Source organism: Vidua chalybeata, chromosome 9 (assembly GCF_026979565.1).
Source record: "Vidua chalybeata isolate OUT-0048 chromosome 9, bVidCha1 merged haplotype, whole genome shotgun sequence".
NCBI classification, from domain to species: Eukaryota; Metazoa; Chordata; class Aves; order Passeriformes; family Viduidae; genus Vidua; species Vidua chalybeata.
Window position 1 is genome coordinate 26875086 of NC_071538.1, and position 22473 is coordinate 26897558.

The 22473-nt window shown below is 41.9% G+C and overlaps 1 protein-coding gene across 1 annotated transcript in view; it reads right to left on the reverse strand.

Moving 5' to 3' along the window:
• NEK7 (NIMA related kinase 7) overlaps positions 1-15831 on the reverse strand; it is a 69127-nt gene extending 53296 nt beyond the window's left edge. The window contains 4 exon segments of the mRNA XM_053950269.1: positions 3062-3146; positions 13741-13890; positions 13892-13933; positions 15489-15831. Of these exon segments, the coding sequence (XP_053806244.1) occupies positions 3062-3146; positions 13741-13890; positions 13892-13933; positions 15489-15700 (489 nt within the window). The 5' untranslated portion in view covers positions 15701-15831.
• Positions 15832-22473: the final 6642 nt, after the last annotated feature.

Consider the following 22473-nt stretch of genomic DNA (forward strand, 5'->3'; position numbering starts at 1 on the left):
TAATCATGGCATTAAGAGCTCATGTATACAACAAGCAAACAGAGGCAATATTCAACAGAAACCATCATAGTACTTTTCAGACTTATCTCAGTCTCAGAAAACAGCTGGTAGACAATTTAGCAGAGGATTGCCAGGGAAGGAAAGCATCCACAGGAAGGCTACAGAAGTTACTACAAGGCATTCACAGTTAACTTCTAAAAATATGCCAGACAGTAGCTGTCACTTCAGCCAGAGCTCTCAAGAGATGTTCTACCTCCCTCTTTCTCCAAAACTTTCTATTTGCACTCAGTTCCCATTATCTTTGAGATTTACATTTTCAAAAGCATTTCATGCCCCATAAAATATCAATGAACTTCAGTACTGACCTAGACAGGCACAAAAAAAGACAGCATGTTTCTCACATCTGTTAAGACAACACTGAAGAAACCAATGAAGACTTTATTGACCAAAATATCCCAGTGTACATATCGGTGAGCCGAGCACACAGCACACATCAGTTTCTCCAGTGAGCAAGACTTCACAGGAGGTTCTTGTTCTCTCCCACTGCAACCTCCTCAGCATCGCTCCATCACTGTATGCCGGTGCACTATACCCAGCCAAAAATTCACCTGGATTATTAAAATAAAACTCAAAAATCAACTTGATCATTTCTTTTTAATTACTTACAGATTCAGTTCAAAAACAAAACCAAACAAAGAGGTGGATTGAAACAATTTAGAGACTCCAATAAGCAGTTAACAGTGGAGTCAGACAGGTTTTTCCTAACTGGGCTTTTCTGCTGAAGAAATCACACCACAGGTTTCTAAAAATGTTAAGCCAGATTCCCTCAGTGAGGATTCCTAACCTATAAAACTAAGCTTACTCAGGTTGAGAGAGAACATTAAGCAGACTAACAGTCAGCTCCGAGATGAGAAACAGCAGCCGAAAAGTTTTTTTTTTTTTGAGAAGTTACCACTGAAATCCCAAAGGAAACTACATATTCAACACATATAAGGCTGCAGTAAAGTTTCTTTACAGTCCCAATTTATCCAGAAAACCAGCTGAAAATATGGCTGCAAAGCCTTGCAGAAGATTCCCTTAGATTTTCACTCTGGTACTCAATACTAGCATCTCAAGGTTACCAATCCAAAACTTAATGGGAAATATCACCCTAAAGACTGTAAATCATTGTTTTTACATTAGCTATTACCACATAGGGAAAAGATTTACACAACACCATTGAAAAACTTCCATGAAAAGTTAAACTGATTGGTCAGTTACCACTAAATGCAAGTCAGACATCCTCAGGAAAAGCAATTGAATGAAACATAAAACAAAATATTTCACTACTTAAGTCTATTGTGTGTACACTGAATACTGCACAGGGCTTTGAGTCCTCATTTTGAGTGGAATACAGGCAAACAAGGAAACAGAGCAGAATAGCAATGCTGAGAAGACATATGCTTCCATATGAGAAGAGATTTAATAAACCACTCTTCTTTAGCTTTGGGAAAGCCAAAACAAACAAAAAACCACACACCAGACAAAAAAACAAACAAACTCCAAAGAAGTATATGCTGCCTTCAGTTTATGGATTTTCAGGTCTAGTAAGAGATTAATGCTTTTCTCTGTTTAGATGCTAAAATCCTCCCATTCTACTCTCACAAAAGTTCTTGAACTTAAGAGTCTACTGCCTCAGACTGCTAATCCATATTTTTCTATCTTCCTCCGTAACCCTTTTACAATGTGGAAGCAATTTGGGAGTACTATCTGCGCTCCCAAAACATCCTTGCGATGTAAAGGAGTACAGTGTTTTAACTTCACAGATAACAAACTCTGATGGAGCTTTCAAGTACTTCATTCCAAATAGCAAATGAGTTTCTGATAGCACTGACTGTGGGTGGAGGACTGTAGCTAGCAGTATACCTCAGCAATCAGTAGTGGGTTCAATCCAGTATTGATCAACACCATCTTTAATGGATCTGGATAATGGGGCCAAGTGTGATCTCAGTAAGTTTGCTGATGACACAAACTGGGAGGACTGGAGGTACCAGAGGGTCATGATGTCATCCTAGGGGACCCTGACAAGATGCCAGGAGCCTCACACAATTCACCACAGGGAAGTGGGAAGCCCCATACATGGGCAGCGACCTGCTGGAAACCAGCTCCACAGGCCAGACCTGGCATCCCACTGGACACAAACGTGAACAGGGGCCAGCAATGCATTCCGGGGTGGACAGTGATGTCCTGGACTGCATTTGGAAGAGTGGTGTCAAGAGGAGGAGGGAGATGAGCCTTCCCCTCTACTCAGCACTGATGGGAGCACACCTGGAGTGCTGCATCCAGCTCTGGGCCACCCCCACACAGACATACTGGAGAAAGTGACCAGGACTCTGCAGCACAGATCACAGGGGGAAAGGCTGACAGCACCAGCAACATCCAGCCTACAGGAGAGAAGATTCAGGGGGAATCTCATCAATGGGCTCAAATTCCTGAAAAACACATGTTAAAATACAGAGTCAGGCTTCCTTCAGCAGTGCCCCATGACAGGACAAGAGGTGATGGGCACAGGTTGAAACACAGAGGGTTTCATCTGAACATCAGGAAAGATTTTTTTCATTGTGAGGGTGACAGCAAAAGGGAGGTGGTCCAGGGAGGTTGTGGAGTTGAAACCTGATGCCTGGTTTTAACCATTACATTTCTGTCAATGTAATGACAGAAATTCATACAGTATCACTGTCAGGAGGTGTAAGAAGATATAAGTGAAGTGAACCGTCTGAAATAAATATGGTATTGTGGATACAATTTTGAAACAGAGTTTAACAACTCAACATTTCTTAAGGAAACAACTGTATTCCTCTTTGCTTCCTCCTCACACTACAACTCCAACTTCCCAAAGTCAGTGAAGCAGCAGGACGCAAAAATTAAAACCAATTATTTTCTATGGATTACTGGACTGATATAGAATTCATTTCAAGATCATGAGAATACATTCTATCTGTTCACAGTTTCACTGTTACCACAAGAAACAATGTTATCCCTTTCTCTAAGAAATGAGTTTAAAAAATCCAGATATATATACCTGTGGCTGAAATGGTGGAGCAGTAGGCCCCTGCATCCCTTGTGATTGTTCATCCATTCTATCACACAACAATGTCCTTTATGTCCTGAAAAGAAAAATACAGTCATTACACTGTAATTCAGCCAGTATTTATGATTAATGAACATCAGCAGAAGAACAAAGGAATTAATCTTAGCAATTGTATGCTTGAGTTTAGGAACATTTACCTAGCTCTGCACTGTTTGGGCAAGGTGGTTTTCTTGTGTTTAGCTCTTCTATGAAATTAAATAAATCACTATAGGCAGCTGAATTTATTATTAAAGAATGTGAATTAAAACTACTTGCACGAGACAAATGACTCTGTCTGATAAAAGCTGCATCATCCTATTACTCTTCAGGGGCACCAACCACGTGTTTAACTATGTAGATGCCTGACCTACAGGCAGCAGGGCAAATGGCAGATCAGCAGAAGAGTTACAACTGCAGCACACAAATGCTTTTTTGCATTGATTAATCTGCAGATTTCAGGGAATACACAAGAGTAGTTCCATCTAAACAGAAAAAGAGCTAAACATGCACACAGTACATTCTGACATAAGAGGCCTTTGGAATACCATGTTAGAAGCACAGCCTCCATTCCTAACTGTGAACTTCTCATTTTCCATCAGGAAAATGGGAGGAAAGAGGGCTGCCACATTCCCAAGATAGACACACAAGGCTTTAACCAGTAATAAGAGTTGCAAAATGCACTGAATCTTTAGTAGGAAAAACAGGAGAGACAAAAATGCAAATGCTCTTAAGATATTTTTTTTTCCCCTCAACTAAGTGCATCCTTTCTTAGGCACCCCTAAGGGGAGCAGGTGCAGCAGCCAGTGTTACTGATGCCTACAAGGGCAAGCTCTGCTCAGATGAAGATAACACAAAAGTTCACTGGCAGCTTCGAATGCTAACAATGAAATAAGCTTTCATACAAGTAAGAGGCAAGGCCTGAACAACTTTTTCATCACACAAAGGTGAAGTATCCCTGCCTATTACCTGGTCAAACCTGCCAAGGCCTTCAGAGGAACAAGAATCATATGTCTGACAGGGATATTATCCTTGCTTTTCAATTTATTGTTTTCTTATCCCCTGCTCCAAATCCTGAATGTTCTAGAGACAGAAAGACACAGAACATCTTTTCTGACACCATTAAATGTTTAACATGAGAAAATTTCCTGTAATAAATTTATTCTAAACCTATGTACTTCCACATACAAAGCTATTTACACTCCACACAGAATCCAATAGCTGTTAAAACACACGCAAATCTTCCCAGTAATTTCTGTAGACTATTCAAAGGGTTGGAAATAACTCTCAACAGAAAGCAGAAAACCTTAGAAAAGATTTTCAAAGGCAATTGCAAAATATCCAAGAAGCTAATGAATGGCTTGTGCTCGCTGCACTGCTGCCACTCTTACAGTGTTGTTGTGGTAAGATCACTAACAGACAAAAGAGTCACCAAGCAGCTCTGCAGTTTCTCCCTGTGCTGCCCTGGTGCAGTAAGCTCTGGACAGCATACACAAACAAATCATTAGTGATCTGCTCTCCCTGGCCCATTGGAAGTAGTCATCCACATGCTATCCCAGCTCCATCAGCAATTCCTGACACCAAACCACAGCCATGCTCCAGAGCAACCAAAGGTCCCCTTAGGCTTTGCCTTCCCATCCATCATACTTCCAACACAAAGCATACAGGTTGGGGCTTCCTGTTGTTTTGTATTGCCTGTAACTGATTCAAAGACAAAGGAGATCCAAAAAATGCAACTGCAGGCAGATCAACAGGAAAAAAAAAATCAATTATCAAACTACAGTGAGAAGCAGAGAAGAGGAGGTAGGAATTGCCAAGATTTCCAAGACTGTCAGAATGACCAGGCTGAGAAAGGGGAAATCAGCTGCCAGTGCACACCATTGACCAGGCAATCTTTCAGCCAGCACTAGGACACCAATACCAACTTTTTTTGCAAATTCTAAAACATCTCCATGCAACCTCTCCTCCAAGGCAAGAAACCATAACACAACAGCACTGAAAATTAAACTGTTGTCACAAATCTTCATAATTTAGACTCTTTGGGTAGATTCATAGGGGTTGATGCAGTTGCAAAAAATCCCAGGGGAGAAATGTACAGTAAACTTAAGGAATCTTCTGCTAATTTCTTGTTGTAGAGCTCTTTCCATCACTCCCAAGAAGGCAATAATTTTTTTCTGAAGTGCTGTTTCAAAGAGTCTTTATATGCACTCAGCTCTCTTCAACAGCATCAATATTTCTACTGAAAGTTTTGCAGTGTTTTACTAATATGTTTCAATATTCAAGATTTTGACCACCAATAGGAAATTTCTATGGGTCAAACATTTGCTTCAAATTACCAAGTGAAAAGAAGTAAATAAAAAAACATTTACCTTCTATTGCAAATACATACCCAAGATTAATGAAACTCTAGCTGCAATGTTTAGATGATATATGTTGATTCAAAACATACAACAACCCATTCATCTTGTCTGAATGGTCAGAGGCACTGACTGAAAATGTTCAGAAATTTGTCCCTCTATTTTCTTGTTAAATTTGGGAAAATATTAGAAATGGGAGAAGTCATATTACTACCACTGCCAGTCACTCTGCCCTCTGTAGATTGTTTTTATAATAAAAGCAAGCAAACCAAAGAGGTAAAACATTCTACCATACAAAGCATGGAAGATTTATTAATTCATGGGTTTGTTGTTCCTTTTGCAGAAAGACAAAGATAAGTATTTTATGTCCATATACAAAAGTTACTTTAAATTTTTGTCTTTGAAGACTGCATGATAGATTCATATTTTAGAGAATTGTGGTGTTTTGATCATACAAAATCACAAAGAAGCGAAAGAATGCCAAGGATGCACTATAAAACACAATGTAAGTAAGAATTGGATTTTGTTGCTTGAAGACTGTTTTCACTGTCAGGCATGTCTTTCACCTTAATATTAACTCCAGAAGTCAAAACATAATGCTGTAATATTGTTCATCTTGAAATTTCAATTGAGGCAATAATTTTGTCTCTTCCAAAGATGGTTTTCAAGTTCTAATTTACAGCAACAAGACACTAAAAATACCCCAAAGAGTCCATGCCTGTTTAAAATTGAAATGCAAATCCAAAACACATCTGTTAGTAACATGTCTGTCACCTCTTTAAACAAGTAACACAGTGACAACTTTCTGCAAATCCATCACCCTGATAGAGGTTCACAGAAAAGAAGCAACAGGTGAGGAGAGGCAAGTCAACTATAACAGCACCCCCCCAAAACCTCCAAATGCAACTCAAGTTTTTCAATACTCTCAAACCAAGCACACAGGGGAAAAGGACTCCTTGCCTTCACCACAACCCTTGCCAAAAAAAAGGAACCTTCTGAATCATTTATCTTGCAAACATGATGTTGACCATTTTGATGACGAAGATCATTTGGATCTGGACAATCTGCACATAATATGGATCACAGGAACACAGGCATATACACTAAATCTTATACTCTGGTTATGGCTGCTAGCACTTTACAATTATAGTTAATGCTTCTGGTTAATTACTAATATTTAGAATCTTTGACATTTTCAGTTGATCAGTAGGTGGCACCTACACATAAAGGATGCAGAATGAAGTCCCTGGGGTAACAGACAACAGGACCAATTTTTCATTTGAAATCACAAGGGCACAGCAATTCCTCTTACTCCACAAGGCAGAAAAGGAGTCCTCACCAGAAAGTCAGACCATCAAACCCCAAGTGCCTGAAATGGGAGTAACACCTTTTCCTTCCTTCACAAACTGTCCTCATTGACTTCCCCAGTGGCCACCTGTCAGAGCTCTCGGCTATCTGCCCACACATCTGAAGATCACACAGACAGAAGCAGCCCAAGAGGCAAGAGCACACTCCCACACGCCAAGCTCGCGTCCCACAGGCAGCACGCAGCTTTCCAGGTGGTTCCAGCAGCCTGCCAGAGGAGAGGCAGGACTACCCACGGCTGTCAGTGCAATCAGAGTAGAGGAGCCACTCCTGAACAGGAGCCAGAGCTCATCCCTTCCATTTCACTTGAATGTATTCTAAAATAATATTTAAAAAAAAACTAGGAAAAACTTGAAATCTTGTGACTTAAGTCTAGCAACTATGTCTTTAAAAACATGATCAGACTATTCCAGGAGAAAAAGATTAAATGCACTGCTTAATCACATGCTTTTTAAGAACTAGTTTCATAGCTCCAAGTCCATGAAGTATTTACACTGAATTCACATGGTATTTAGGCAAAAATGTTATTGCTTTAACAGATGGCAGTTCTTCAACAACAAAAAAAATACATTTTCTTGTAGAAAACATCATTAATAATCTCAATATACATGGTTTCCATTAGCTACTTGTTATGCACTTGTTTGTCAATTTTGCATCTTAAGTGAGAACATACAGTAATCAATGTCAAAGCAGAAACAACTATACTTTAGGAAAAGAGCATATACTTAAATGAATGCTCAGAATGTTACAGTTCTGCTGAGAATCTGAGAAGCTCAGTCTTCTTTTTTTTTCTGCAAAATATAGCTGTAACTACTCCACATAATTGCTAACACAGAGAAACACGGAGTTACACTGGTTCAGGATGTGCTGATCAGGGACACAGTCAATTTGGCTGTTCTCAAAGAATGGAATGTACTATGTTTACTTCTGGATTACACCACCAATTAAGGCAGATATTTTCAGTTTTTACTATAACCATTATTTTAATTAAGTTAGAGACAAGGCTCTTCAGGAACAACTATTTTTCGTAAATAATTATCTTGTAAATTTTGTGTAAAGTTAAGATTCTTCAGTATCTAACATGGATTTAAAATGAAAAAATTTAGAGCAACAAACTTCTCATTTATCTTTACCAAATTTAAAGATAAGGATCAGCCTCAGCTGAGGGGTGGTGGGGAACCCAACACCACATATCAATATTATGTTTTCATGTAAGAACACAGGCTACAGAAACATTCCCATTTGCTTATATGATGAGTCCCAGCTACTCAAAAGCACAATTTAAACGTAGGTAGAACATTCAAACAGTCCCCCTGGTTGAACCTAAAAAAAGCCAAGTGCTGTGGAAACAAGGGTTTAGATTTCCAAGTGCCTTCCTGAATATCCGACACACAGTTCCACAGCCCACCGCACCAGTGCTAATCCCAGCAGTGTGCGCCAGGGAGCCCAGGCGTGCCAGCCGGATTCCAGCACTGCTCTCTGTCACCTGCAGTCACACTGACACAACCTCCCAGCGCCAAAGGCACAGACCTTGCAGGAGGAGACAAATTTCAGACCCAGCAGTAACCGTGTGGCCCTTCAGCTTGATGGGAGCAGGGTAAAAAACAGCCACAGAACTGCTCTGTAAGACAGACTGTCTTAAGTCATTCTTTACCTCTTTAAGGCAAAAACATGGCCACTGGAGGGAACTGGCTTGGTGGTCAAACTCAGCCCACACTTTGTCAGGTCATCAACACTGATCAACAGGCTTCAGCACCCACTCAATGCTGGCAACTTGGGGGCAGGCTGCAGTTTATAACGTTTTTATATTTACATATATTTTTATATGTGTGCATTAATAATGCAAAATGCATTTAAGCTGACACCCACTTGAAGTTAGTCTGCCAAGACTAACTGACAAGGGACAAAGCAGACTCAGTACTGGAAGACCAAATTCACCATTATCACAATAAAATGTCACATATCCCTATTAGTATACATACATATACATAAACATATATATGCATATTAAGATATATATGTGCACACATATTATGTACCTATACCTAAGTGTGTACATACATAGACTATTTCATTTTTACCACTGTCAGCTAATAGTAAATATTTGCTTCACATTGTCCAAAAAACCCGAAATGTCTTCTAAAGTGTGGAAAACACATACCCATTTGTCAAATTCTCTGCAGGAGCATCCACACTGAAGAGAAGCTGTACATGCAATTTTAAAGTACTGAAAGTGGTTCAGTACAGATCCATATCATCTATATTCAAGAAGGATTAGTTTTAATTTTAGAAGCAGTTTCTAAAAGCCAGATCAATACTCCCCACAGGATGCCAAGTCACTCCTCCCCTCTGTAGGGACAGCTTTGAATCTGAACAACACAAATTCCCAAATTCCCAGCAGTTGTTAATCTACAGGTAGATATTAACTACCCACTTGGAAATACTGCATTTTTCAGCAAATTTATGTCCAAATTCCCTACTCATGGGCAGTCCAGTCAAAGCAGTCAAAAAACACACAAACAGTTTAACCTGGGGTAGAAGTTGGTTTTAGCAAGAGCAGGAGCAGCCATACACAAATAACCCTTTTGGAAGAAAGTAAGGGAATACACTAAGAATTCCTACTCAACTTTCTCATCCATTTGGCCCGACTCACCAGGCTTATTTTCACTCCAACCCTGAAAACACACATGCCACTCACTGTCATTCCCCAGCTACTAAGAGTTTGCTCTGTCAGTGCTGTCTGACTAGAAGATGAAAGTCGAAGCTCTCCTGCTTCACAAGTCTGCTTCTATTCCTCTTCATTTGCACAATTTAAAAAGTTAGTTTGTTTACTTCTCCCTCTCCATTTCAGTTATGCCACTCAAGTAAATTGCCTATCTTGCAAGGTGCTCCCAAAGGGTTATACATGCACTGACTTGCCCTTTATTGAACTGTTTGTTTGTTATTTCTTATGAACTGAAAAACAAACAGGAACTGAAACTGCTTGAGCAGCAAGCTTCTACATTTTTCATTTAGTTTCTATTCACCTGAAAGAAACTTGAGAACCCATTTCAATAGTCAGTTATAAAGGGCATAGGTAGATGATAGTAACATCACAGTGAAAAGTATTGTAGGGAACAATGCACTGTATTTAACCATGATACCATCTAGAAAGCAAAGCCTCAGCCCACACCACCCCAGGCTGTGCTACTGCATCTGTAAGCAAGCAGCTCTAAGACAGGGTGACAAGATGTGCTGCTGCTGCTTCCCCTGCCTTCAGCCATGACTCCCAAACCCTCTTCCTTCCAGTGGGGCTGCTGTGGCTACCCAGACTCCCGGTAAGCAAAGTGAAACTAGCTGAAAACTAACCTTGACCACGTCACTTTTTCCCAGTTTAGTTCCCAGAATCATATCATTGCAGAGACAAGGATAGAACTGTGATGGCAAAAGACAGAGGGGAAGACATAGGACTGCTCTAGCCCCAGCTAACTTGGATCAGCTGAATCTACTGTCTAATTACATCTCTAACATTAAATTACACAAGTCAGCCTAATGGCTCAGTAACACCAAAGAGCTTTCTTTCTCTCACTTTCTCTGCCACACGATCCATGTTGCCATCTTGAACTCTCTGGCCCTGTTGCAAAGCTGATCCAACTCTCTGATGCAGCTCGGCTTCTTCTCTGCAAGCAGAGAGCAGGTCCAGCATGTGGGGCACTCTGCTGAGCACCAGAGAAAAAAAGTAAGAAGGGGAAGTTCAGGGATGGGAGATGTAGGAAAGGGATTGTAGAAGGAACAGAACATCTTCCCTCTGGCAACAGTGTGCTAGTAAGTTAGCTCACCACATTTAGCTCTGCTTCATCCTCAGCAGGGAGGTGAACAAGCACTTCAAAAAGCTGCAACAGCAAGGCAAGTGCCACAACACAGAGAAGGCAATTCACAGAGAGAAGGTAATGCACTCGAAACCAACCCAAGAGTTTTGTCAACAAAATACTGTATGGGAAAGTAGAACTAGTGAACAAGATAAATGTAAGGAGCATGAATAAGAACAACAAGTTAAACTGGAAAAAGGAAAAGAAAATAAAAGGAGGAAAAAACCCCAAAAATGAAGATGTTAAGATAAAGGAAGCTAAAATGTGATTTAAAAACCCTTACAGGTGCAAAACCTCACAGCTCTCACAGAGAGGGAGTCCTAATGAAGGCATGACTTTAAATGCATCTATAAAAGCAAATTATTCATAAAGAGATTTACTAAAAGTGTAAACAGCTGATCTTCACATGAGTTAAAAACACAAGACAAATTAAAAGACTGGAAGCACTGTCAGATAAACCCATTATGGCTAAGCACAGGGAAAATACATCCCAATTAGAATACTGCGTGGACACAACTGTGCAACAACTCCGGCTGACAATGTCCACGTTGCTACAGGTGAGGTAGAACACATTTAACAATAAATCCCACACACTCCTCAAAGAAACGTCTCAGTATCTTAGAAAGCAGTGTAAGACATCCTACTGCAGGTATCAGATGCACATTCTTTAGCTGAAAAAATTTATCTGTAATATCTAGTTTAAAATCTGCTACCCCAAAGATGATAAAATGAAGGAAGCATTGTAAAGAATCAGAAAAGAAACACCAGCCATATTTAACACTTTCCGTGAAGCTCTGAGCAGCATTACCCTTGACTCCTGAAAGTAGCAAGTAAGCCAGGATCCCTGGGCCCAGAAGCAAGGCAGGCAGCAGCCAGCACACACACCTCAGAGGCAAGCCAACACTCAAGGCTGCAGCTGTTTCTGTGTTTTACATTAAACCACCACTGTCTAAAAGGTGCAAGATCCATGTGTGGCTGTGGAGCACCCTCAATGACCAGCAGCACATTGGACACTCTGTCTGCAGGCTGCTCCTCAAGTCCTGCTGGTCTCTGCAAAGTTCACACACAGCCCACGTACCCAACACACAGTTCTGAATTTCAGTCAGGGTAAGGACTGGAAGTTTACTGCTGCAAAGACAACTCCTTTTTTGGATTTGCTCTCAGATGAGGACAAAAAGAGTATAGAAGAAGGGCCTCTACAGGGCAGGAGGCTATGTGTTTTCCCACAACAAGTTTTTACTTAGTTTTAGAAGTAACTTTTAGTTCACCTGATACTTTTGCCTTTCAGCTATCAAAGAATCAGTAATTTTGTAAATTCTATACTCTTAACTACAGAAAATTGAAATTAACTGGGAAAGACTGGTTCATCAATACTTCACAGCATCTAATTCAAGTATCTCCCAAAGGCTTCTGCAACAATCTAATCTACAAGCGCTACACGAACTTTTACAACATTGTAAAGTAATTCATCTGGTCCAACATAAATAAAGCTATTAAATAAGACAGCAATAACTTTGCTATAAATCATTCCAAGCAGCTTGAAGAGGCTTGAATGCAGACTCCAAAATGCCACATGATGCAAACAATCTATTTACTTCATCACCTATAATCCAAAACAAAAGTCACTAGTATCACAAGATTAACTACGTGCAATCAGGTTTTAACATGATTGTTCACAGTATTTTCTTACAAATTCCTCTTTTTAATGTGTTGTTTAAAATTTTATAACAAATTCCCTTGCATAAATAAGTGCTATATGCCCAACAGGTTACAGTGGCATTTGAAATACTGCAGATTTTCTTGCTACAAAAATCACAACTGAATCACAGATTTGATTTACATGCCTGAAACAAATGCACAGGGGTCTCTTCACCAAAGAAGCATTTCATTTTAACAGCATGGCTTCTCTGCAGTTTTTTAAACTAATGTGACAGGAAGAATCATTTTAATACTTATTAAGGAAAAACAAAGTGAGATTATGTACTTCAGTCTAGGGCTCAGGTCCTTCCCATGTGGCCAGGGAAGTGAAATGGTGATAAATACAGCAAATCAGTGTTCTAAAGGCTGCCAGTATCACCACTTTGGTATTTTGGTCAGTTATTTTCATCTCATTTGCAAAGCACATGGAATGCAGATAAACTGAACAAATTCTCTGGAAATTAGTCAGTTAACTCCTAAAACTATTCACAGTATTAACCTTCACAGGATAATCCCATCATCTCCTAAATCAGAAGGGATTTTTGGATAAACACCAAATCACAAAAACTTCCCTTGGAGGTAGAGAAGGAGTTAGTGCAGTTGGACTTTTCCTAGGGGACTTTCCAATGTAAGGTGAACTGAAGCAAGCATCCAGCACAGATGTTTGGAACAATATCAAACTTCAGAAGGCAGCAAGGCACTGATAGTGGTAAGCTGAATTTAGCATCAGTATAAATGCAGAGAGTACTGCACTAAGTTTATTACACCGGGGGGGGGGATGGTATTTATGTACAAACTGCCTCAGCAAATTGTCTCTGTGCACAAATACACAGGACTATGTTTTGTGCAACTGAGATGGCTCTGTCTTATAATCCAGAAGATACCACAGGTCACAGTAAAATGAGCAACTGACTTCCTGCACTCTATTTTTCATCTGACTTTCTCATTTGCTCACAGGCCTTCTGATGAACTCTAAAATGTTAGATTATTTCCTTCTTTTGAAACAAGCTTCTATGGTGAGGATAGGAATCTACTTATCTAATTTGTGTAGACCCTAGAAGACGCTGTGGTAAGGCCATCAAAAAAAAAGATTTTTGGTTGAACAAAATTCCTTGATCTCAATTTTTTTTTTTTTACTGCAGTGACTAGCTAGGATGTTGAATAAAGATATCTATGAAAAAGGCAGCATCTCCATCTTTACAGTGATCAACCTCTAAGTGTGCTCTGACAAGCCATCTACCCAAACATCACTTATTTCTAAATATAGTATCTTCATGTTTTGAAATTAAAGAACAAGTGCTCTTAACATTATTATTCCTTATTATCAAAACATTTAAAAATAACAAACATGGCTTTAAGTTCTTACTTTAAAGTTGTCAGACTTGCTTGTAAGTTTCCCTCTTTCCATCACAGTTTTCCTTCCTCTGCCTAAGTTTTCCATAGGCCATGAACTAATGACTGTTTTCCACTGCATTTCATCTCCCTCAAGACAGTGCAAGTCTGTAGTTTAAATAGACATTTCTACAGCACTGGAATACTTGAGTTCTCTCCTAAACAACCTAGAAAAAAAAAAACTTCTAAATTTCATTCTTCCTGATTTAGCTAATCTGTGAATCTAACCATCCGATCTAATAATCCAAAGTGGGTACCTTATGCAATTTCTGCATCTCAGCTTGTAACACAACTTTATATAGGAAATATATCCAGTACATTCCATGAAATTACTGCGCACATGCAACCTTTCCTAAGAAGCGATGCCAGTACTGTAATGAGAAAACACCTCTATCACTTCAAAAGGTGACAAAAGTTACCATTCAGTTAGTGCAAGAAGGAAAAAAAATATTTAGAAAATATTTATCTAATATCAAGAATTAAATATTTGTGTGCTTAATGAACACACATCCCTTTGTTATATTTTATCAGAAGTAGGGTCATTATCTTCAGTAGTTTTACCATCCCAGTGGTGATGCCCCTCAAAAAACGCAGAGCAAACCAAAGCACACTGCACTCGAAGAACAGCGTTCTGAACCCCAAAACCACGCAGGTTCAGTTCACATGGACACTGAGGGGAACTTGGGGCCAGCACCAGGATAACCGAGCCTGGATGCTCGCTAAGGTGAAGAAGGGGACAGAGACAGAGAATGCCTCACTTCCAGCGTCTCCCACCAGGTCGCAGCTCTCCCCAGCCCCGCGGGCAAGCCCCGCACCCGGGAGAGGGAGGGCCCGGCCGGGCAGCCCCGGCGACCTCCCGGGGAGGCGCGGGGCAGAGGCCGCCGGACCCGCCGGGACGGGACCGCTCCCCCTCGCAGCCGCAGGGCCGCGGCTCCCGGTGACAGCGCTGTTCTCACCCGCTGCCGTGTGACACCCCCAGGCGGGGCCGTCCCGGGAGCATCTGCCCGACACCCACCCCCAAGCGAGAGGAGGGCACGGCAGCCTGGAGGAAACCGACGAGGAACACCAAGGAAAGCAGCTCCGCCTGCGGCAGGCACGCAAGGAGCCCGGCGCGGCAGAGGCACGGGGGCCGGCCGGGCCGGAGGCAGGCTGGGGCCGCAGGCAGGCTGGGGCCGGAGGCAGGCTGGGGCCGGAGGCAGGCTGGGGCCGGAGGCAGGCTGGGGCCGCAGGCAGGCTGGGGCCGCAGGCAGGCTGGGGCCGCAGGCAGGCTGGGGCCGGAGGTGGCGAGGCCGCCGGGCAGGGTCCCCGGCCGCCCGCTCCTCTAGCGGAGGCGACGCGGCAGCCGCCACCAGGCGAAACTCCACCGCTCAGGGCGCCGCTCGCCCTGCCGGCACACGGCGGCTCGGCGCCCCTCCGGCCGCGGGGCAGGTGCCGGTGCCCCGGACGCGGCGCAGCCCGCGGCCATCCCGCCCCAGCGCCGCGCACAAACTTTCTCGCCCCGGCCCCGCGCCGCTCCCTCCCCGCGCGGCGGGCGGAGCGGCAGCCGCCGCGGCCAATGGCGCCGCGCGTCGCAGCCCCGCGGCCAATGGGCGGCGGCGGGAGGCGGGACCGCCGGCAGCCCCCGGGCGGGGGGAGCGCCCCGGCAGCGCCGGCTCGGCCGCCCGGACCCCCGCGACCCCCCGGCCCCGCCGCCGCCCGCCGCCCCGCCGCCGCCCCGCTCACCGGGCAGCCTGGCTCCGCCTGCTCCTGGCGCGGGAGACCGGGACCGGCCGCCGCTCCTCCCCGGCTTCTTCGGCGCCTCGAGCCCGGAGCCGCGCCGGCGCTGGCAGCGGGCGCCTAGCGGGGCTCCTGGCGGACGGCGCAGGCACCGGCAGCAGCCTCGACCTGCTCTCCACCCCCCGCCGCTCCTGTCAGGCCCGTAAACATCCCGGCATCCCCGAGGATGGGGCGGGGCGGCCTCGGGGCCCCGCCTCGCTCCGCTGCCCCCGCCCGGCCGGAGGCGCGGTGTCCGCCGGGGTGGCCGCGGTCGATCGCGGTGGGCCGGCTCTGGCTCTGGCTCTGGCTCTGGCTCTGGCTCTGGCTCTGGCTCTGGCTCTGGCTCTGGCTCTGGCTCTGGCTCTGGCTCTGCGCGGGGAGCTCGCAGCTCCTCTGGAAATGACCGGAGTTGTACGCGCGGTGAGACAAGGAGTGCCCGTCCCAGCGTGTTCGTGCCGTGGAGCACAGCGGGGCCCGGGCACTGCGGTTACGGGAAGCGCCGCTCGCCCCGGGCCGAAGCGGGAGCGGCCGGGAGCGGGAGGAACACCAGCTCCGGGCTCTGGAGCAGGGACTGGCCCTACTGTTCTGAACAGCTCTAAGTAAGCTCTAAGGCTTGGGCCCTGCCGGATTTGAAAACGCAGCATGCCAGACTTGCTCATTTTGTATTTGAGTTGTGATACTCAATCTGCGAGACATTCGATATTAACTGAGTACAACAGCTGGAAGTGACACAAACTCCTTTTTTGCTATACTGGGAGAAATAAAAGTGACGGGAACAAAAAACACCGGACTTGGTCAGTCCTGTTCCACCAGCTTCTACTTTGCAACAGCACTGGGTTTAAGTAGATAAAAAATACTGAATTTCAGACTTTTCAGGTTCCTGAAAGTCTACTCTCCTTCAGTGCAGGGAAAAGTGATTACCTACACAGAAGAGAAGCCTTAAGAACCAATGATGGGGGGAAAAGTACAAAAGCTGACCAGTTTCCCCAGTAAGGTTATGGATTACTGTGATCAAATAACTTTTTTCCTCAGGTGTAGAAGTCCTCTGTAAAAGGCACTCCGGTAGTTTTAAAAAGAGAAAACAGTAATTGAGAATTACCTTGAATCAGATGTTGATTTTTCCAAAGCAAAACTTAAGTTCTCGTAAGGGTTGGAGGTTTTGCTGCAGTTTTTCCCTTGTAACAGGTATCGTAATACTTGATTTAAGCCTTGCAAAAGAAGTAGGAAATGGGCCAGTGTGACTGGAAAAAGTCTATTCACTTCCCTGTGTACAAAATTATATCTGTTTTTGAGGCAAACTTTTCAGCTTCGAGACATCTGCAATGTCACCAGTGATAGAAACCAGGCTGTGGAATTAGACATACCCTATGACCTTCCCCTTTGATGTGCATTTTGTATTTCTTTAGGGTACTCCAAAATAATTCATTGGAATCATGATTAAGAGAATATTTTCTTTTTTTTTTTTTTTTTTTTTTTTTTTTTTTTTTTGTGGATAAATTATGTTGTAAATGCAGTTTTTTGAACAAGAATTCCATGGATTTTTTTTGTAGAAAGTGCAATACATTAGGGCTCCCCACATACCATAGAGTGAAAGCTTAATAGATCTGCCATACAATGATAAGAAGTTATTTTAAAGAATTACAATCACCAATTCCACTGACTTCCTTCTCCAAAAATCTCTCCAGCCTCAACCAGAAATGGGGTTGTGTGAGGGCAGTCACCTATTTGCAAAACCTCTGATGGAAAAAGGAGAGATTGTTATTTGATATGTAGCTGACCATAAAATACTGAGTCTTATTAGGTCTCGTGTTTGCACGGGTAAAGGCAATAGTACTGTAATACCCAGCTATTGCTATTTTCTAGCCTCTATTACATGGAAAATGAGCAATTCACAGCCTAGACTTAGGTAGCATTTGAAGGTTTCTCTACGTTCATGCATAAAAAGAGAATACCCAGGGCTTACTTGCCTTTTTTTATGATAGGTTTCTTAGTCTTCCTTTGTTTAATCTGATTGTATTTGAATTTTTTTTCTTTCATCCTATTTTTATCCTCACTGCTCTTTCACTTTCATTCACTTTGTTTGATTTTCTCCATGCTGTTATTTCACTGTACAGTTCCATAATATTTTGACTTCTCTCTTCAGACACCTGAATCCAACGGCTACTATAGCCTGACATTACTAGTTGATGAAGCATCTTCTCTTTCCTGTATTCCAACCTTATCTTTCTCAGAAGATGGTTGTTTCTATTTTATTCTTGATGATTGGGACTCAGAGATGCTAAAAATGAAGAGTCTGCTTTAGTTAATTAGTTCATCATCACAACCAGGCAAATATTCTTTCATATAAATGTAACTACACTGCCCCCATTAATTTTAAATTTGCAAAGTGACGCATCTTCCACAGAAGAGCCTCTTCAGACCTGGGTTGTACAAATGTTTATTTATAGAAGGATGTTTTTCTTTGCTTTTCAATGCACATTTACAGTTAAATAAATGTGTCTAATATTCCCTGTAATGGAGACTTTATATCAAACAGAATCAGAAAGGCAGAAGAGGCTCCAGAAGATCCAGTAGCCTCAGGGATTGTTAAGGAGCAGGCTTATCTCTGGCAAAAGCTTCTCTCAGAGGCCAGAGGGGACACTGCCTAACTAGCTAGCAAAGGATTAGAGAAAATGGGCAAAGACATGCTGGAATTAGGGATCTGTGAGGGAGAACATGCCTTGTTCCCTACATCTTACCAACTTCTGAAGGTGTTGGCAGCAAATGCTTTACACCTGGAATTGAACAGGCCAGAGGCAGAAGGAACGAGGACCTGACTCTTTGTCAGTGGATGCTAAGCTTCATTAGCCATGCTATTATTTACATTTCAGCAGTGATTTAAGAAAGCTGCACCAGTCTTTTTCTGATCATTGAAATCTGTGAATATACATAACCTATAAATATAGTCAGAGTTCAAGAATATAAAAAATATCCCATGACGACAAAGGATATTATTTGGAATGGCAATGTGACACTTGGATTGTCTCTGAAAACAGTGTCTTTTGTCAGGACTAAGCTGCTAGAATTGAAAGCACCTAGAGAGTGCAACATAAAAATCAACCAGGAATTCAAACATTTAGCCCAACTCCCTGGATGGTTCCTAACTTGCTTCCGCTGTTATCCAGGGCTCTGTACAGCTGGAGACTCTTGAGATGTTCATTAACAGAATAAACTGAAGACTCAGGAAAAATACAGATTTGAAAACTTTAAAACTTTCAGGCAGAAGAGCTCACTAGGACAGTGGAGGATGGGGATAGATGTCTTCGAGGTCACAGAGATAGGAGCATAGCATAACAGCTCACTGGTTAACAATTCTTCAGGTTCTTCAAATCAATAAAGTACAGGAAATTAATCAAAAGGAGCAACTGCTCTGCTCTAAGTCCTTGAAGCCTGAAAAGCCTCCCTCTCTCCTGGTTCTTTGTTACTAACAGTAAAAAGGCTAGGAGAGCTGCCTGTGACATGGATGTGGAAATGAGGAAGCTGTGAAGGCAGGAGTAAAGAGATCTCCATTATATTTGCACTGGATAAATATTATGATAGGGCTTTATGCAGAACTTAAGCTTTTAGACAACATAAATCATTAACTGGAGCAATCCAGGGGAGCTTGGAGAACTGATTTGTATCAAGCATGGCACCAGACCTTCTGAATTTCTGTATCAAAGAATTGTTTTAGAATTTTGATCATAATATATTCAAATTCAAAAACCTTTAGAAGTGAAAAGGCCAAATAAACTTACCATAGCAACAATGTTGAAAACAAGACTACATAAAATCAAGGAAGTTTGTTAAAAGTAAGTTAGGAGGAAATTATCTGTGTTAGAGTTTCTGAGTAAGTATCTATCATCGGTCAAAGCCAGTTAGAGGGTCTCCAGAAGACTAGCAGAGCTCCACATGAGAATAAAGGATATTATTAAAAAGGAATAGGAGCTTCTTAAAAAAAGGGTGTTCAGATGAGAAAAACAGAAAATAGCAAAACCTCTGGCAGGCTACATGTCTACATGAAACTGTAAAAGGCAGAGCAAAAGCATTTGAAGGAAAATGTTAGTAATGGTTTAAAACTTTATTGTAAAACCTCTTCCAAACACATCAGAAGCAGGAAGTCTGCAGGATAGAAAAACTGTTTGCTTATGTGGATATTATGAGGGGTTCCTACAGGGAACCCCTTTATACCACAGAAACCTGTGAGAGTTTTTGGAAAGGTATGTGGAAACAGGGAGTTTGGATGATAGGAGATTCCTGTATTTCAGTAAAACTTCTCAACAAATCTTCACTAAAATTGCTTAAAGAAATTAAGCTGCATTGCAATACAAAGAAAGGATCAGTGCTGGGCTATATTGAGTGCTGTGCAATACCTTTTCCTAAAATTTGGTTCTATATAAATAATCACAGTTAAATACAGTTCTTTTTTTCAAAATTTTTCTATGTTCTAGCACACTGCTATTCTGATGTATTATCCTAATACATGTGTTATTGTTTAACTGAAGGAAGAAAATATTTGTATATTTCCTGTAGTGAGCACAGTTAGCCTTACCTAGCTTACTGGTAATAAAGAAAACTACATTTTGGTGCAGGTTAATTGAGCACCAGCTGATCTGTCCATCCAGACTCCCACTCCACTGCAGGTTTTTCATACCCCAGTGCATCCACATCTTCCCCCAGCGTGTCCTGGCACTCCCCATGTTCTTTGAGGGCAGCACTGCTCGCTCTCATTTTAGCAATGTCAGTAACAAAGCACCCAGGCAGTGAGTTCAAATGCAGTTCAGGGATAGTTCTGCCATTCACACATGATGGCAATGACTGTTCAAGAACCAGCAACAGGCATATTCATCTGTATTATGTCCTACCTCAGTTCTTCCTGTTTAACAAATATTTATTATAAACCCCCAACTGTTCTTCTCAAGATTCTTTTTTTTGCTAAGTCATCCTTTACATTTATCTAAAGGTCCAAACCATTTTAAACATTACAAATGTAACAGTTTCAGTAACTACGTGACTAATCAGTGATGGCAAGGAATTCCCTTTATATATTTTTCAATTTTTCACCTCCTAAGTTGATTACCCTGCTCTGAATGCCAGAATCTGAGTATTAGTACATTTTGCTAACGGTAGAAGCTAACTTCTGTCTGGTAATGATCCTTCATGCATGAAGTTCTTTCAGGGAAGCATATTCATCTAAAAGAAACTCTTACAGAAGTGGGTAAGACTTTCAGCTTCCAAATAATTGTTCTGTCTGTTTGTCCAAGGTGGTAGTGTTTACGATATGACACAGGATTAGAAACTGCCTTCAAGTCTATAAACATGTACTTGCCAATAAAACCTGTAAACTGTATATCTGGTGTCACTGAAGTTCAGGCTCTTACCCAGTGTAAGTTGGTGTAACTGCTCTGACTTCAGTGGAGTCATGCTGATTTACACAGCTGAAGACCTGGGCCTTAGCTGTTGGATCTGAGTATTTTAACAAATAAAAAAGAAAATTTAGTCAAGTTCATCCTTTCCCTCAGTGATTTATAGCTGGTAGCAATTGTGTTATGCTGGAGACATTATTACTATAATACTGCAAAACAAAAATGCAGTAATTGTGAATGAAAATTCGCAGCTATTACATTTTAAGCTAACTGAAGTAAATATCCATGCATATGGATCCATATACTGAATCGATTGGCTTCAGTGGTGCCTAGGAAATGAGGATGTGGTGTCTAAAAAATTACTACAATCTTAAGCATACCTTTAATTTTCCTCTCCCACCTGACTAAATTCCTGGGTAGATCAGACATCCATGCCATTGTACCCCCAGTGTGGAAACTTTGGGGTGTCCAAAGAAGCACCTTACCTTACATAGTAAAACAGGTACAATTTAGAAGTTTGTTAAATATATTGGGATTTTTTAGTGGAAAGTGATAGGTAAGATAAATGCATTTTTGTCTATTTAGAACACAAGTCAAGGAAACCACAGACCTCATGGAGGTGCATATTCAAATTGTGTTATTTGTGTATTGTGTTATCTGCTGTCTCATTCCAGGTATACACTTGGCAGCTATTCTAAATACACACTTTGGGTCTTAGCTGAGCTCAATAAAACGTACACCTTTGGAGGAAGGCAGCCTGAGGCTCATGATTAATTAAACACCATTTAGAGTTTACATTTAGTCCTGACATGAGACAAAAAAGTACATACATGGCACATAGGCTCTTTGCCCAGAGTCTAATATGACTTTGACCAGTATGTCCTCAACTCCATTGTCACTTGATAAATTTAATTCAAATAATTTTATTCTTTCTTTCCATATAAGCTTGACCAAATTTCCTATCTCCTGTTCCAACCTTTCAGATGGAAACAAAATGAAGATAAACCAGCATTTGTTCTGCTAGCATCCTTTCTCTCAGCCTGTGTCAAAACTGGTTAGAGTGCAATTCTTCCAAACAAGAGTTGTCTCTCACCATGTCTTTGCACTTTGCTTGTAGAATGGAGCCTATGCCTGTGCTGCAATGCAAATGAATAATAATTTATGGTGATGCTGGAAGGGTGTTGACCGAACTGAGCTAACGGCATGAGTGGGGAATAACTGCATTTATCCTAAAAATAACTACTGTCAGTCAAAAAAGCAAACTTAATTTCAGTGTTTAGCCTTTTTTAGCTGAAACCTTAGAAAGAACATGATTTTCAGTGGCAATTTTGCTAGAATGAGGTACTGACTTCATAGCCAGCTGGAGACAAGAAAAATGCACAGAACAAGTGAAATAAATATCATTGGCATTTTACAATAAAATGGGGGTGCATTTTATAGGTGGCTAGCAGCTTGTAATTACCCTTAATAAAACTAATCCTTTCCCTGTGCTTATTAAAATGTTTCATGTATCAGCAGGCTGTGAAAAGGACTCACTACCAATCTCTTAACTTGCATTAAAACCGAGA